Source organism: Polypterus senegalus, chromosome 8 (genome assembly GCF_016835505.1).
Source record: "Polypterus senegalus isolate Bchr_013 chromosome 8, ASM1683550v1, whole genome shotgun sequence".
Taxonomy (NCBI): Eukaryota; Metazoa; Chordata; class Cladistia; order Polypteriformes; family Polypteridae; genus Polypterus; species Polypterus senegalus.
This window is the reverse complement of record NC_053161.1, coordinates 86,341,397-86,357,921: the sequence shown is the minus strand read 5'-3', so window position 1 is coordinate 86,357,921 and position 16,525 is coordinate 86,341,397. Positions and strand designations below refer to the sequence as shown.

The 16,525-nt window shown below is 37.5% G+C and overlaps 1 protein-coding gene across 1 annotated transcript in view; it reads right to left on the bottom strand.

The window, feature by feature from the left end:
• Positions 1-16,525, bottom strand: part of col7a1l (collagen type VII alpha 1-like) — a 326,774-nt gene that overhangs the window by 172,199 nt on the left and 138,050 nt on the right. The window contains exons 5-10 of the mRNA XM_039762163.1: positions 15,715-15,808; positions 14,054-14,227; positions 11,248-11,408; positions 7,731-7,860; positions 7,525-7,641; positions 7,083-7,238 (exon numbers count right to left, since the gene is read on the bottom strand). Of these exons, the coding sequence (XP_039618097.1) occupies positions 7,083-7,238; positions 7,525-7,641; positions 7,731-7,860; positions 11,248-11,408; positions 14,054-14,227; positions 15,715-15,808 (832 nt within the window). The remainder of the gene's footprint in view (positions 1-7,082; positions 7,239-7,524; positions 7,642-7,730; positions 7,861-11,247; positions 11,409-14,053; positions 14,228-15,714; positions 15,809-16,525) is intronic.

Genomic DNA, 16,525 nt, shown 5'->3' with positions numbered 1-16,525 from the left:
ACTTTTTGAAGAATCAGCACTCTAAGCTTACAGATGGCTTAACATCTATTAGAGAGCTGATTGTGTGGCGATCCGTTACTTTGAGAAAGAAAAGCAAGGACTGCAGGGTGGCCACACCAATATATATCTATACTAATAAAAGGCAAAGCCCTCACTGACTCACTGACTCACTCACTGACTCATTACTAATTCTCAAACTTCCCGTGTAGGTAGAAGGCTGAAATTTGGCAAGCTCATTCCTTACAGCTTCCTTACAAAAGTTGGGCAGGTTTCATTTCGAAATTCTACGCGTAATGGTCATAACTGGAAGCTATTTTTCTCCATTTACTGTAATGGAGTTGAGCTCGAAAGCCGTGGGGGGGCGGAGTTTCATGTGACATCATCACGCCTCCCACTTAATCGCGTGAACTGACTGTCAACACAGTACGTAGAACACCAGGAAGAGCTCCAAAAAGTGCTGAAGAAAACATGCATTATATAATTGAGAAGGCAGCGAAACAATAAGAAGCGAGCAAGTGACATATGCAACCATATTCATGAGTGCTGCTACTTCGGAAACAAAGCACGGTGTAAACCTAAAGTTTAAATTAAATTCATTGATAGGCTGCCGCTGGCGTTTGTCATGCCCACGGGTAATGCGGGATACAAGTTTAATGAGAGGACGCAGGATATAAACGAGAGTTTTGATCACTTTGTAACTAAGTTAAAATTGCAGGTGAGGGCTGTGCTTATGCAAAATCCGAGACTGTGTTTGTGGGGGATTGACAGTTAAGGCAGGTAGGGGAGTCACGTCATCATCTCCCCTCCCATTCACCTCATTTCGCTCTGAGCTGAGCTCCGCAGCTAACGCAGTGTAATACGGAAGTGAGTTTGTGACGCTGCCACCAAATACTCACAGAAAAATCCACAAGTTAATACACACGCTGTCTCTACAGTTTCTCCACACTGAATCCTCCAGGCACTACTTACAAAAGGTTACACTGACAATCGTGTTACGTTATTTTTAAAATGTTTCCTTTTCTTAGCACAAGCACACCTGAGAATCTTCGATGCATGTGCTCCATAACGCGTTAAAAAATCATGCATTTAATCACACTTTGCATTACAAACAAAGGGGAACTTCTGTCAATGCATGATTTCCTGGTACACCGATTACATTGATCAGCGCTTCCCGATTCATTTTACCCTCGCACCCCCTTGGTTTGAGAAGAAGTATGAAAAAATATGAGGTTAACACAGAAAAACAGATCACCAATTGAAGCTTTATGAATAATCGATTCGCCATCAATAATTGTTTTGGTAAAGCCATACTCGGTGTAATCCTCCTTCCATTTTATAATTTTTCCGCCACTAGCCATGATTAAATGATAGGTAAAAAAGTAAGAGCGAAGCGAGGGTGACTTATTCAGGCAGGCAGGCGACAGCTCAATAGCTCGAATTTGGATATAAGTGGGTTCTATTTAGTCGCCTGAAAAATCTTTGTTAGGAATGGAAGTTGAATTTAGTCTTTAAATTTCTATGGTAAAGAAAAAGTTATGTAATGATGACTAAATTAACTATATAAAGTCAAAACATTTATATATAAAGTCATTCCCGAATATATAAAGTCAAAACTTGATTATATAAAGTCACTGTTGGAATATATAAAGTCAAAACTTGAATATATAAAGTCAGCGCTGGAATATATAAAGTCAAAACTTGAATATATAAAGTCAGCGTCGGAATATACAAAGTCAGCGCTGGAATATCCATCCGTTTCCCAACCCGTTGAATCCGACGAAGGGTCACGGGATTCTGCTGCAGCCAATCCCAGCCAACACTGGGCGCAAGGCAGGAACCAATCCTAGGCAGGGCACATGCATCATTTTCAAAACATTAACCGAACAGTGTTTTTTTAATTTATTTTTCTGAATACGTTTTTGTTAACTTAGTTCAGTTCAGAGTCATTTCAATCAATAGATTTTGACTTTCACTTTATATATTCAGGAGTGAGTTTATATACTCCGATGTTGAATTTATATAATCAGGAATGACTTTATATATTCCAGCGCTGACTTTATATATTCAAGTTTTGACTTTATATATTCGGGAATGACTTTATATATTCAAGTTTTGACTTTATATATTCCAGCGCTGACTTTATATATTCAAGTTTTCACTTTATATATTCAAGTTTTGACTTTATATATTCTGACACCGACTTTATATATTCATAAAGTCAATGTATTTGCCTGTATATATATATTACAATATATATTATATATTTACAATTACATTGTCAATCATGTTACGTTATTATTAAAATGTTTCCTTTTCTTTTTACTTCTCCGCTGTCAAGCGCGGGTATTTTGCTATATAACACATCAGATCTCAATGGGAAAAAGAAATCCTCCTGGATATCTATACTGATATAGACTGGGTAATGTGTTAGGAACGAAAGGATGCCACATCGTTTGATGGAAATGAAAATGATCAACCTACAGAGCCCTGAATTCAAAGACGCCCCAAATATCAGAGTGAAAAAATTATGTGGCAGGCTAGTCCATTTTGTCAAAATTTAATTGCAGCAACTCAAAATTGTACGCAGCACTTTGTATGGCCCCTGTGTTTTTGTATACATGCCTGACAACATCGGTGCATCCTTCTAATGAGATGACAGATGGTGTTGTGGGGAATCTCCTCCCAGATCTGGACCAGGGCATCACTGAGCTCCTGGACAGTCTGAGGTGCAACCTGGTGGCATTGGATGGACCAAAACATAATGTCCCAGAGGTGTTCTATTGGATTTAGGTCAGGAAAGTGGTATCAATTCCTTCATCCTCCAGGAACTGCCTGCATACTCTCACCACATGAGGCCAGGAATTGTCGTGCACCAGGAGCCACTGTACTAGCATAGGGTCTGACAATGGGTCCAAGGAATTCATCCTGATACCAAATGGCAGCCAAGGTGCCTTTGTCAAGCCTGTAGCGGTCTGTGTGACCCTCCATGGATATGCCGCCCCAGACAATCATTAACTCACCACCAAACTGCTCATGCTGAATGATGTTACAGGCAGCATAATGTTCTCCACGGCTTCTCCAGACCCTTTCACTTCTGTCACGTGCTCAGGGTGAACCTGCTCTCATCTGTAAAAGCACAGGGCACCAGTGGTGCATCTGCCAATTCTGGTATTCTATGGCGAATGCCAATCGAGCTGCATGCTGCTGGGCAGTGAGCTCAGGGCCCATTAGAGGACATGGGGCCCTTGGGTCACCCTCATGAAGTCTTTCTGGTTGTTTGGTCAGAGACATTCACACCAGTGGCCTGCTGGAGGTCATTTTGTAGGGCTCTGGCAGTGCTCATCCTGTTCCTCCTTGCCCAAAGGAGCAGATACTGGTCCTGCTGATGGGTTATGGACCTTCTAAGGCCCTCTCCAGCTCTCCTAGATGTAACTGCTTGTCTCCTAGAATCTCCTCCATGCCCTTGAGACTGTGCAGGGAGACACAGCAAACCTTCTGGCAATGACACGTATTGATGTGCCATCCTGGAGAAGTTGGACTACCTGTGCAACCTCTGTAGGGTCAAGGTATCGCCTCATGCTACCAGTAGTGACACTGACTGTAGCCAAATGCAAAACTAGTGAAGAAACAGTCAGAAAAGATGAGGAGGAAAAAATGTCAGTGGCCTCCACCATTCCTGTTTTGGGGGTCATCTCATTGTTGCCCCTCTAGTGCATCTGTTGTTAATTTCATTAACACCACAGCAGCTGAAACTGATTAACAACCCCCTCTGCTACTTAACTGACCAGAATAATATCCCATAAGTTTCATTGACTTTATGCTATACTCTGATTAAAAAGTGTTCCTTTCATTCTTTTGAGCAGTATATATATATATAGGTATGAGAACAACACTCATATCAATGACAAAACAATTACATTAACAATCATGTTACGTTATTTTTAAAATTTTTCCTTTTCTTTTTCATAACTTCTTTAACACACTACTTCTCCGCTGCGAAGCGTGGGTATTCTGCTATTTGAATATAAAACAGATAGAGAAAATAACGACATAGCTAAAAAACGCAATGGCAAATTTCGACAAAAGTTAAACGCTTGTGTCATGAGATTGAGGCGGCTATGCAGTGTCCGCAACGGACGTGGCCATCAACCGTGCATAAAATACCATATTGACATTGGCGGGCGAAGGGGCCACCGATTCTTTCTCTGCCTAGAGCCGCCCATGAGTACTGCTGCAATAAATAATTTCATCGAAGGTCGCACATAATCACTGCGCCGTGAAACCCATGTTTAATAACGTGCTTTAACTCCTGTCATCATGAAAATCATATCATGTATACATCTCAGTATTTTAGTTATTCAGAGAGCTGTAATATCACGAATATAATGGATTCTGTGTCCAGTCAGAGGAAGAGAGCCGGTTTAAGAAGCACGTAGTGATTCACACACATAGCGCACATAGAAGATCACATACAAAAAAAGCATTTAACGTGCTACTTTAACTACGATGTGATTTGAGAAACTGGTTAATTAAATGATTTTAAGATAACATTTATGATGTTCTACTGTACTTTAATGACAAAATAAACTAAATGATTAAAGTGGAAATTTTGAGATTGAACTTGACATTTCGTGCTTTTTTCCCACTGTGTGCCTATTTTTTTTTTGTCTGTACCCTAATAAGCTTTCATATGACACTCAGAACTTGGGCTACGACTCGCCTTTTCACAGCAATTTTGATATGTGACTTGTTTTTTATTTCGGCATTGTGTGACTTTGTGAACTTGAGCTTTCAAGTTTCTCCAACACGCTATGTCACTTGATCAACTTCCTTTTTCTGATTATACCACGGTTTAATTAAACAAATAGTATGTTTTTCCTTTGCCTCCACTTGGTATTCGCTGAAATTCTTATATTTTCCTCCGTGCTTTTCCCATTGTCTTTTCACAGAAGGCTGAGCTTAAGGGCGATTTATATTGATTTGCATATTCAAAGAGGCGTAATTCTGGGAGGAGTTGGGGCGTTACATAAAGTGCATGCACGTGCGTTAGTTTTCACACTGACCGGGATTTATGTAGCGGAAGAACGTGGAAGTTGGAGTACGCACAGATTCCTGCATCTGGATTTTTCTGTGCGCACATTTCGGCTTTTGTGCTTACACCATGTTATAGTGAGAATTCTACGCACAGCATTATACATGAGGCCCCAGGTCACTAGAATAAACCAAAGCAAATGCAAGGATTGCTTGCAAAATCCACTAAAAGTAGTACATAAGAATAAAGTATGTTCAAGTGTCAGCGACAAACAGCCAGCATTTCAGCTGTGAATTACTTCCAGCTCAAAACAGGTTACCAACATGTCCCATGACTCCTACAAACCAAAAGCAAACAACAACAGCGTTAAACTGTTAGACTTCTGGCCTTGATGATATTGAATACATGAGCCAAAGAAAGCTTCATTTCAATTAGCTGTTTGAAGTTTTCATTGCATATACTCTTCTTTTAGCAGGCTAACTTCACTTGAGTACTATTACTTGCAGCTTAGTGAAATGAAGTTATGTGAGTCATTTGGTTTGATTTAGTGGGAAGATCCCAATTAATGACTCTTTGATAAAGTGAAGGCATCAATGGGTCAGAAATTTCCACAACATTGATGAAGAGCTGTTTATTGGAAATGCAAGTAATGGAGAATGGAGTACCTTACCAAGAGTTTATGGCCTGAATAAGAAATGAGAAATGATTAAAAAAGAAGGTTCTCAATTAAAATTATACAGTTTGGAGAATGTGATATAATGTCTGTAATGAAATAAGAGATTGAGTTATGATCCCCAGAATGACGTAGGTTGTGCAATATGACAAAAAAGGAAACATCAAAATTGTATATTTTTATCCAGTTGCATGAAATGTTTTAGAAAGGGCTACACAAAATAGCAAGGTTATGAATACAGAAGGAATTACTTTATATGTAAACAAACAGAAAGCACAAGCCTGAAGGTTGCATGAATTACAAGTAATGAGATGGGAAGAAAAGACAGAATGAAAGTCTCTGAAAAATGAAAAAAGTCTATGTGGTATGCACAAAAGCATGATAATCATCAAGTTATCATGGTTTTGGCATCTTATGTTTTTGTTTAATTTTTGCTTATTTATATACTTATTTTAATCCTTGTTTTTGATGGCATTTGGAAACTACAGTAAGTATCGTTATTTTATGCTCCTTGTTCATGAATGGTATCATTTTGATGTACTACGTCATCACCACAAAGCTATAAAACATGGTGATGTTGTTGTAGATTCTGCCTAGTATTGAAAAAACAAACAAAAGTTGATATTGTCATGCTTTATTTGCTGCTTTGACTTTTTTGATGTTTGTTTTGTCCCTTTAAATTACAATCTTTTGTCTCCTGTTGTGGTTCATTCTTCTTCAGTTCCAGAAACAATGAGAATTATGCTGCAAAACTGCATACAATAAAATGAACAACGGGAAAAAAAAAAAAAAAAACCACATTAAAGCAAAATAAAGATCACAGAAATGTAAACACAAGGGGTCTCACTGTGCTTTAAATCTATAAAACCCATTCGTAGGGCATATGGGTTTGCTACATTGGTGTGCACTAAATTTAATGGAGTACTTTATATTTTAATGCACTGGAATTCCCCTTTTCATCACTTAGCTTTACTTATATTTGCTCAATTCTTAGCAAAATCAATATCTGTAGTTTGTTCATTTTTAGATTTAGAATGTTATGCAAAGTTATGACTTAATCATGCTTGTTTTGCTTTTCTATGTATGGCCTAAGCCAGTCTAACTAAACCACATACCTATCTTTGCAACTAAAAACAAAATTAAAAACCTTAAACCTTAGGAGGTATTATGTGTGAATGATCATTACAGCACATCTTTCTAAGTTTTGACATGTGACACTTCCTAAGACATGATGGTTAGAAGGCTGAAAAGATACAGAACTAGAAACAAAAGTGAGATAGAGAGGAGACTGCTAAGTTAAGGAAAATCAATGGTGAGGATTCAACTAAAGAGTACATAGTTAATTATATGTACAGTTGAAATGAGTAAATAACTTACACGTTCTACCAGAAGTAGAAGCAGGTTCACTTGGCCCTTGTGGATAAACTGCATAGATACTTATAGAATATTCTTTATCCTCTTCCAGACTGTCAATCAAATGTGAAGACATGTCTCCACTCAGAATCTGTTCATACTTTAATCCTGGCCTGTTAGCTGAAAGAGGTAAAACAATATTACAGCATTGCAATAGAAAAAACCATCATAATCAGTAAAAAATTTACAGAAAATTAATGAAATATATTTAATGAAATATGTAACATTCCAGCCAAATTTGTTATTGCACAGTATCAAACACAAACTGCTAATTCCAATATCCATATATTGTCATTAACTGTTATGGCAGTTTTTAAATAATCAATACAAAAATACTAATTATATCTTTGTGTTTCAATAATTTATAAAGAAAAAGTATTAAATACATTCTGAATATTCTACTTACATCGAGGTATGTAAATTTTATAGCCTTCCAGCTTTCCTAATGGCGGAGTCCATGCCAGTCTGAGAGTGAAAAGTCCCTCCTCAATCACTCGAAAATTAGTAACTTGAGGCACAAGAGCTAAATCAGAAAAAACAATTTTGTTACATGGATTTTTTCTTCATTTTGATATAAAAGTTAACGTGCTTTCCAAAGAGACTTTTGCATACTTGTTTTTGCTTTGATAGATGTTGAATCACCAATGGTATCAGCATACACAGCAAAGATGGTGAATAAATATTCAGTGTTGGGCATCAAGTCAGTCACCAGAGTGGTTCTGTCATTTCCATTCAAGATGATCTGTCAAATAATTCAGTCATTTTATTATTCATATTATTTTCATAAAAACCACCTCAAGCAAATATTTAAAAATCTGTTTGGGTATGTTATTATGGAGTGAAGTAAGGTATGTAATGCAGTGATGAGTAAACAACTGAACAATGGAAGCTTGGTCATTCTAATCATATTATATTTCAGTAAAATTAAATGTGATCTTTCCGTACATCTTCCGTCTTTCTATTCAATATAACAGCAATTCAGCCTTTAGATAGATATTATTATAACAACAACATTTATTTTTTGTATAGCACAAAATCACATAAGGAATGTCTTAGTGGGCTTTAACAGGCCCTGTTTTTGACAGCCCCCTAGACCTGACTCCTTAAAAAGTCAAGAAAAAACTCCCCAAAAAAAACCTTGTAGGGAAAAAGAAAAAAAAAAGGAGAAATCTTTGGAAAGGCAATTCAGAGACAGTTCCTCTTCCAGGTAGGTTGGGTGTGCAATGGGTGGCAAAAAATGGGGTAAATACAATACACCAAACAAAACACCCAATCCTCTTCACAGAGCTAGCATTACATCACAAGTTCTGAGTTATTATTATAGTCATTGAAGATCATACAGGGCTGCATCACTGTTTTTCTGCAAAGGTAGAAAGGTAATGGTTGCATCCATTATAAAACTAAAAGGTAAGAGATATAGCATTACCTTCATGCAATTCTTTAATAAGTAATGTACTAAAAGTATCAGTTATCAGACTATTATTGAAATAATCAGAGCTGGACCTACATGTTCTTATAAATTATACACCTATTTCAAAATTACCATGTATTTCTAAAGTATTTATTTATTTCTAATGAAGGAAATTCCACATTACGTTAAGTTGTTAGTTAATTTAAATATGGTATCCTCCAGACTCAGTACTCAGACCTGTGCTGTTCTCATTTTACATGCTTCTATTGAGAACAATCATTAAAAAATATCAATTATTTTAAGATGATATCCTTTATTTAAGTCCAAGTGATGTTTCTCCAATAGTGTCCTCAATTAATTGTGAGAATGAGTTAAAAGAGTAGATGGATCATTGCTCATTGTCTCTGCATCCTTTAAAAGCAGAAATATTATTTATTGGATGGAATGATGCAGACTGCAGCGGTACTCTGTCACTTTTGAACTTAGTTGGTCTAAACATTAGTTTCATTGAATTAGCACAGATCTTATGCATTATCTATAACACCACTATGTCTTTTGAAACACACATTACAAAACCTTCTAAAACCTGTTTTTTTCAGCTTAAACTTTTGGTAAAATTAAGACAGTTGTTGGATATGGGGATATATGCTGCTTTCAGTTAATTAAAAATGCTGCTGCAAAGAATAATTAGAAGAAAAAGTACAACCACATAACTCCATTTCTTAAGTATTGCATTGGCTTCCATTAGGGTTGATTTGAAAATCCTCCTTTTTACGTTAAAAAAAAAAACCTCAAATTACTAATTTCCTACTTGCCTACCTGGAGTTTTCATTATTTATAAACCAGAGCACACATTAAGATTGGAAGATTCCAGACTACTAAATATTCAAAGTACTAACAAAATAACATTGGAAGATTGAGCTTTTATCTACATGGCTCCAAAGCTGTGGAATAATCTGCCTGCTGATTGTTTAGCCAGGGATTGAATTGAAATTTGTTGTCTTTGTTCATTTTTCAGTCTTTTGCATGTATTCAGATTATTTGCCATTGTTTATAATGATATAATTAACAAGTAAATAAACAGAACTCAAACAAAAATAAATATTTTCGAGGAAATTAAACTTAGAAAATGTCCAAATAGAATCAAAATATATTTTACCTGCAAAATATTCTGACAGCAAAATTATTAGCAAAATAAAAATTATACTTCACTAAATTAGTTAATTATATAAAGTATGTTACTTATAGGAGTTTGCATGTGCTCCCTGTGTCTGCTTAGGTTTCTATAGGTGCTCAAGTTCCCTTCCACAGTCCAAAGACATGCAGGTTAGGTGCATTGGCGATCCTAACTTGTCCCTAATGTGTGCTTGGTGTGTGGGTGGGTGGGTGTTTATGTGTGTGCCTTGTGGTGGGTTGGTGCCCTGACCGGGGTTTGTTTCCTGCCTTGTGCCCTGTTTTGGCTGGGATTGACTCCAGCAGACCCCTGTGACCCTGTGGTTAGGATATAGTGGGTTGGATAATGGATGGGTGGATGGATGTTACTTATATAAAATTCACTTTTTAGAATATATGCATAAACTAGAATAGGAATATTGTTAACAGCAGTTAAAAAGGCATGTTGCCACATAAAAAGATATTGACAAAGTTAACATTTAAAACTGACAGGAAAGAAAATTTAGAAGTTGCAGGCACCAAAACACACTTTTATCATAATTAAACAATATTCATTCTCAGAGAGAAAAGGAATTTGGAATTCTTTTTTTGTAATATTAAAACAAATTCTTTGCTTGATTCCAATTATTGTTATAAAAGTGAGCCACTTTCTTGGTCCCATTCAGTTGACTACCATTGACAACACTTACTGTACTAATCTCAAAACCCCTTTGGCTTTAAAGTTTAGCATGTTGTCTATTTCTTTCTTTCTTTCTTTCTTTTCTTTCTTTCTTTCTTTCATGTTCAATTTCAGTCCTGCTGTACTGTTAAATGGGCCATGGGAAAATCTGTATTGTACAGCCTCATTATATTGTGTTAGAACCTTACCTCAGTCACCTCCTTCTTCTTTTTCAATTATATACAATACACAGAGAATAAAAAATAAAATTCTTTATAGTAATTTGGCAGAATTTTGTCCAATCAGTGTATGAATTACAGTATATTGTAAGAGAAAAGGGTAGCTACTGAATAATAAAGTGATACTGCCTAGTTGCCAGAAGTGAGCATGTTTTGATATCATGTAGGATGAAAACAGTCACTCCTTTATCTTACGCCATCACTCTGCCCACCTCTAAACACAGTGTTGTGTTTATGATTTATCCACATAAACTTACAATATATATTTGCTGTGTCAATTGAAATGCTTCTACATAAAAAACTTTATTTTAGATTCAATATTTTAAAATATTTAAATATTTTTAGGGGAAGACGTGCCCCACGGCTGGAGAGAAAAAAAAAATGTATTATTTCCACATGTGCCTCAGTGTGAAACTGTGCCGGGTCAGGCGCCTATATAGCGTCTTTTTCACAATGTAATTGTGTAGCATAGCTCAAACTTAATATAATATCCTGACATTTCTATGTATACTATATTGATATATAAGAGTATACAATGTAAAAACAACTTTTTAATACTCTACTGTACATTACATACCATTATACAAGAAACATAGAACCAAAAAGGATTTTAATCAGATGAAAGTAGCCTGAAGCCGTTCAACATACCTGCTTTTGCTCCTCTGATGCCAGGGCTCCAGAAGGGGACAAAGTATTAATTACCAACTGGTATTCAGCTACATCACCAGTAGCTGGAGTCCACGTCAGTCTCAAAGAGCTGTGACTAAGTTCATTAACAACCAAGTCTTTAGGACCAATGATTTTATCTCCTGTTGGATCAATGTGGAGGTAAAACGAAAATAAAAATTGAGTAATAGCATCAACAATGTTGATTAAAAGCTGTTACAATAAAAACGTAAACTCTTGTTTATGAATACACAGAGATACACTTCAAAAACCATAAAATTAACATCCATTTCATGGTAGACAGAGTAGGTTAAAGAAAAGTGTTTATAGCACAACTAGCCAACCTGCGGCGTACCATACGCCGCATAATCAGGCCGGTTTTTTTAATGATTTTTAAGCAGAGGGAGAAAATTAACATTTGAAAAATCGGTAATGTAATAAATCAGCAAGAAAAGCAACATTGTAACAATGCACGGAACGAACCAACACACAATCGTCTGAAGTGACTGAAAACTGGCGCACCGTCCTCGGGATGGGGGTGCACGGAGCGGAGTGTGGAACGGGAGGAAAGGAGAATGACGTTGATTCAGCTCCATCCGTCATGCTAGTCTGCTGATTTCTCGTTCAGTATGCACTGCCCGCTCATGTGCCCACCTCCAACTTGTCACCTGAGTCGCCGTCTTTACACAGTACATATGTACCTGTGACTGACATAGACTTTTCATTGCTCTGTGCGGTTTTAGCTGCTGTTCTATATATATTCCACCAATACACTCGACCACGGTAGTAGCGAGGTGGGAGGGGGGTGTGTACAAAGGGTTGGGACGCAACCAGTGGGAGAGTATGAGTCGCACTTAGTGGGACTTAGATTGCAGCCCAAATGGGGTTCAAAGGCTTACCCACGCTGGGTAGACACACGCTCAATGTCATGCATAACTATTTATTGAATGCTAAACACTTCTGGAAAGACACGGTTGTCTAAAACGGATTGGTGTGAGAATACAACTGTAAGCGAATGAAAAGATGGAACTCTGGAGAGAGCAAAATACAACACAATAGTGAACCCGCAGCATAACAAATGCCGCATAATTATTTATTGATGGTTCAACACTTCTGGAAAGACACAGTTGTCTAAAAAGGCAATGCTTGCACATTCACGCAACTCATCGCGACATGCTCTGAGCAACGTTCTATTTAAAACTGAACCCCTACCGGTCGCGCGCGCGTAAACCTCGTCAGACGGCCAATGGCTAAGCTGAGCTCACGTACACCAGTTGCTGACTGGCCAGTAAGTAAAACTCATTTATTTAGTATACATTATCCCCATCTCTGCCTCAACCATGGTTAACAAAGGTAAATGCCGGCTTTTTCTTTCAGGCGCGCCGCACTTTAGAACCGCCTGCGATGGGCAGGATGCGAGGACACCGACGTGTGAAACTGAACGCCTGCGCAGGAGCCCGTACTGGTTATTATAACAGCTCCACGTGTACACAGAGCCGCCATGCATCTCTGCGCTCACCCGTTGAGACGGTCCCGCGGCAGCACCTTTAACACACAAACAGTAAGCGCCCTTCAATTACGCGTACCTTTACACTTATAAACAATAATGTTCAGTTTAAGGTTATTTTTAACTGAAATTAGTAAAGCACGGAGTCGCGCATTACTTAATGGCACGTAAAGGAGGAAAAATCAATGTACTTCCAGCTGCATCAAAAGAAAGAACTGTGTCCTACAGATGATGTAACAAGAATTCTGTGGGTAGTGGTCCATAGAGAAAACAGAATGACATAAAGACACGTGTCAAGCTCTTGTAGAGTTTTAGAACATTAAAAAAAGCTTTGAACGCTATTGATTGGTTCATCTACTGCTTTTGGGACAAAGGGGGATGTGACATGAAGTCCCTTCTTGGTGGTTGAAGTGCCATCTCTGAGGCTACCAAGTATAGTTTGTATTTCTACTATGCTTTCACAGTACTTTGTAATATCACTATATGTTTGTCCCATTTATCCTGGAGAGTACCCCCATGCTCAGTGATCATTCTAATTTTGGTCAAATTGATAAACAACTGTGATCTACACTGAAGTTCTTAAAGGAGTAAGAATGTTCAATACAATCATTCAGTCATTTTCCAACCCCCTTTGTCCTGAACAGGGTCTTGGGAGTTTCCTGGAGTCTGTCCCAGCTCGCATATGGCACGTGGCAGGAACAAACCCTGGACAAGTTTGCCAGTCCATTACAGGGCAAATATACACACACACACCCCAACCACCCACTGGGGCCAATTTAGTAAATTCCAATCCACCTAAACTGCATGTCTTTGGTTTGTGGGAGGAAACTGGAGCACCCAGAGGAAACCTATGCAGACATGGGGAAGAACATGCAAACACCATGCAGGGAGGACTCCGGTCATTTTACTGAGAGGCAGCAGCGCCAGCCACCGTGCCACCCCAATACAATCTAAAATCATAAACTAAAAATGTACTCAGTAGTGGTCAACCCAGCTAGTCAATAAAACATGTCAGCCTTTCCTTCTTTTTGAATCTTTAGAGCAATGTTTGGAAACAGAGTGAGAAAAATAACTAAAAATATCATCAAGTGGAAAGTGACAATACTGTGTATTGTGCAAGGTATTGTACATAATTTAATATTGCACTGCTCTGCTTTTCAAAAACCCAGTAAAGGACTACATTAAGTAAAGTCAGAAGAAATTGTATATGCGTGAAGTAATGAGGTTTTCATGAATAATCCTTCTGGTGCACTTTTAAAATAACCACCGATAATTACTTACGCTCGCTGATTTGTTTCACTGGTCTTGGAGGCTCAGAAGCTGTGAAGCAGACTCTTCTAGTGACTTTGGGTAAGAGAGTGCTGAGATGATTGAAGTCTTCTGCATAGAGCATATGCTCTTCATAAGGGTCAGAAACTATTTTCTTCAATTCAGTTTTATCTGCATTTTTAATTCCTGCAATATAAATGACTATATATAAGTCACAGCAAAAACCATTGATGAATTACTTTATTTTTCTGTAAATAAACAGTTGCTAAAGTTTTGTACTTTGTCATTACACAATTTTCATTTGTTTTCACTGTTTAAATTTTATTTTTTTTAAAACACAAATGTTTTGCATTGTAAATTCTGTTTGTATTCATTTCCAACACCTGGCTCAGACAGCCAGAGATGTGGATTGTGTTGCAAAACTTACTCCTAACAATAAAATTTAGATTACATATTTAAAGCATTGTTACTGTAGCAAAACTCTACATGTATTCACTGGGTAGACAGTTTGAGTACCGTGGTGACTGGACAGGCATCCCAAAGGGGATGGAGGATGATTCTTTTCCCGGCTGGAATGCCATAATAAAGGAAAATAGACAGACAGGCTTTTCAACTGGGAGGAAAAAGGAACCTTAACCCATTCGGGAGGCCGGTATAATAGAAGGATCAGGGGAGAAAACAAGATTTGCATCCGTTATCACCCAATATGCTAGATGGCAGCATCCCTGGGCTAGGACTACCACACAGACACCAGAAGGGCATGCTGGGACTTGTAGTCCCACTGGGTCACCCTGTTGGGTTTTGTGGGGATTGGGATTAGTCAACACTATTTTCAGGGACTTCTGTTTGACCCAGAAGTACCTCTAGCATGTTACACCCTAGCACAGGGAAGTGCTTCCCGGTCACAGATAAAAGAAGCCACTCCACCTCATTCAAGAGAGTCAGAGTTGGGAGGTAGTGGTCAACACTTGCTTGGAGGAAGAGGCATAGGACAGAGAAGGAGGAACATCTTTATTGTGTGCTATGTTATACAGAGGATTCCAGAAGGGCCTGTAAGGTACTGGAAAAAATAAATCATTATATTTGAATCTGTAACTGTATTTGTGTTGGTTTTGCCCAGGGTTTGGGGCTCGGTGGCTCCCCCTATCTTTCAAAACAGTTCTACAATGTCTTGAATATCATAAGTGTCACTTTATATTCACTACTTTGTGTGCGATTCAGGTTATGGTTTTTAATATGAAAAAATTGAAGGCTTTCAAAAATAAGCCAGCTATAAGATTAATATGGGAAATAAAAAAAGCCTGTCATTTATTCCAAATGACTCCTCACTTCAACTCCACTAATGCAGCTTTTTACAATCAGCATGAAGTATTGGAAAATGAACGGCTCATTGATTGTGTTCTACAATTTGGAAGATGAAGCCTTAATTACTTTGTCATTTCTCATTTTGTTTCAAACTGCAATGTAACATGTATTTCATTTATATGTGATTCATTCAATTTTCTTTAGGTAGCTTTTAATGGACCCAAGGAATAATGTTCTGCTTGAAGAATGTTTGTAGTGGTAATATGGAAACCTCTACATGATCTTTTTGTATGTAGCTCTAGAAGCTGTATTTTCTCATCTGAAAAGACAATTACTATTCTAATCACTTTTAATACATTCATACATACCAACTGCAAATGCTGTGATCCCATTGTTTTGCAGCTTCATTGCAGGATCCTCCACTGAATCTGCTGACTTTCCATCTGTTATTAAAATTGCTATCTTTAAAAAAAAATATTAATGTCAGTCACTTAATTATAGTAGCACATCACACAAAAGTGCTACAACTGCCTTTATAAAACAAACTGCATCTGTTAAATTCTCAGATTTGTATAGGTGCAATTACTGCTTGATTCAATTAAACCAAGATAATAAATGTTTCGAATAACTACTTTTTATCTAGTTTATCATTACATGGCTTCAGGGTACTGAAGCTTATCCTAAATGCATGTGGCACCAGAAACAACCAACCCTACATTAGCTGTGTTACCCGGCCTCAGTTAGGGTGCTGTCAGTTAATTGTCTACATCAGAAGTACTATGCAACCAACTAAGTACTTTTTTGTGTACATTTTGTTTTTTTAAACTGGGGCTAGTATTATTAATTAACTGGAGCTCCTTACTCTTAAATAAGCTACATGCAATTTGCCATGAAAAATAAATATCTGCCATGGTTTTCCTACTTTTCCTAGTGAGTGACTTTGGCTTCTGTTGATGATCAGTGTAAATCACAATTTTATAGGAGACTGTATTCTTTTGAACTGAAACACATAATAAGCTGAATAATGGGAATTTTAACTATTTATGTTCACCTGCCTTGCACCCTGTCTTTGCCTTGTGATACGTTCCAGCTTCCCTGCAACTCTTCTCAGGATAAAGCAGGTTTAGAAAATATATTATTATTATTATTTTTAGCGATTTTCATTTGTTTACATCATGC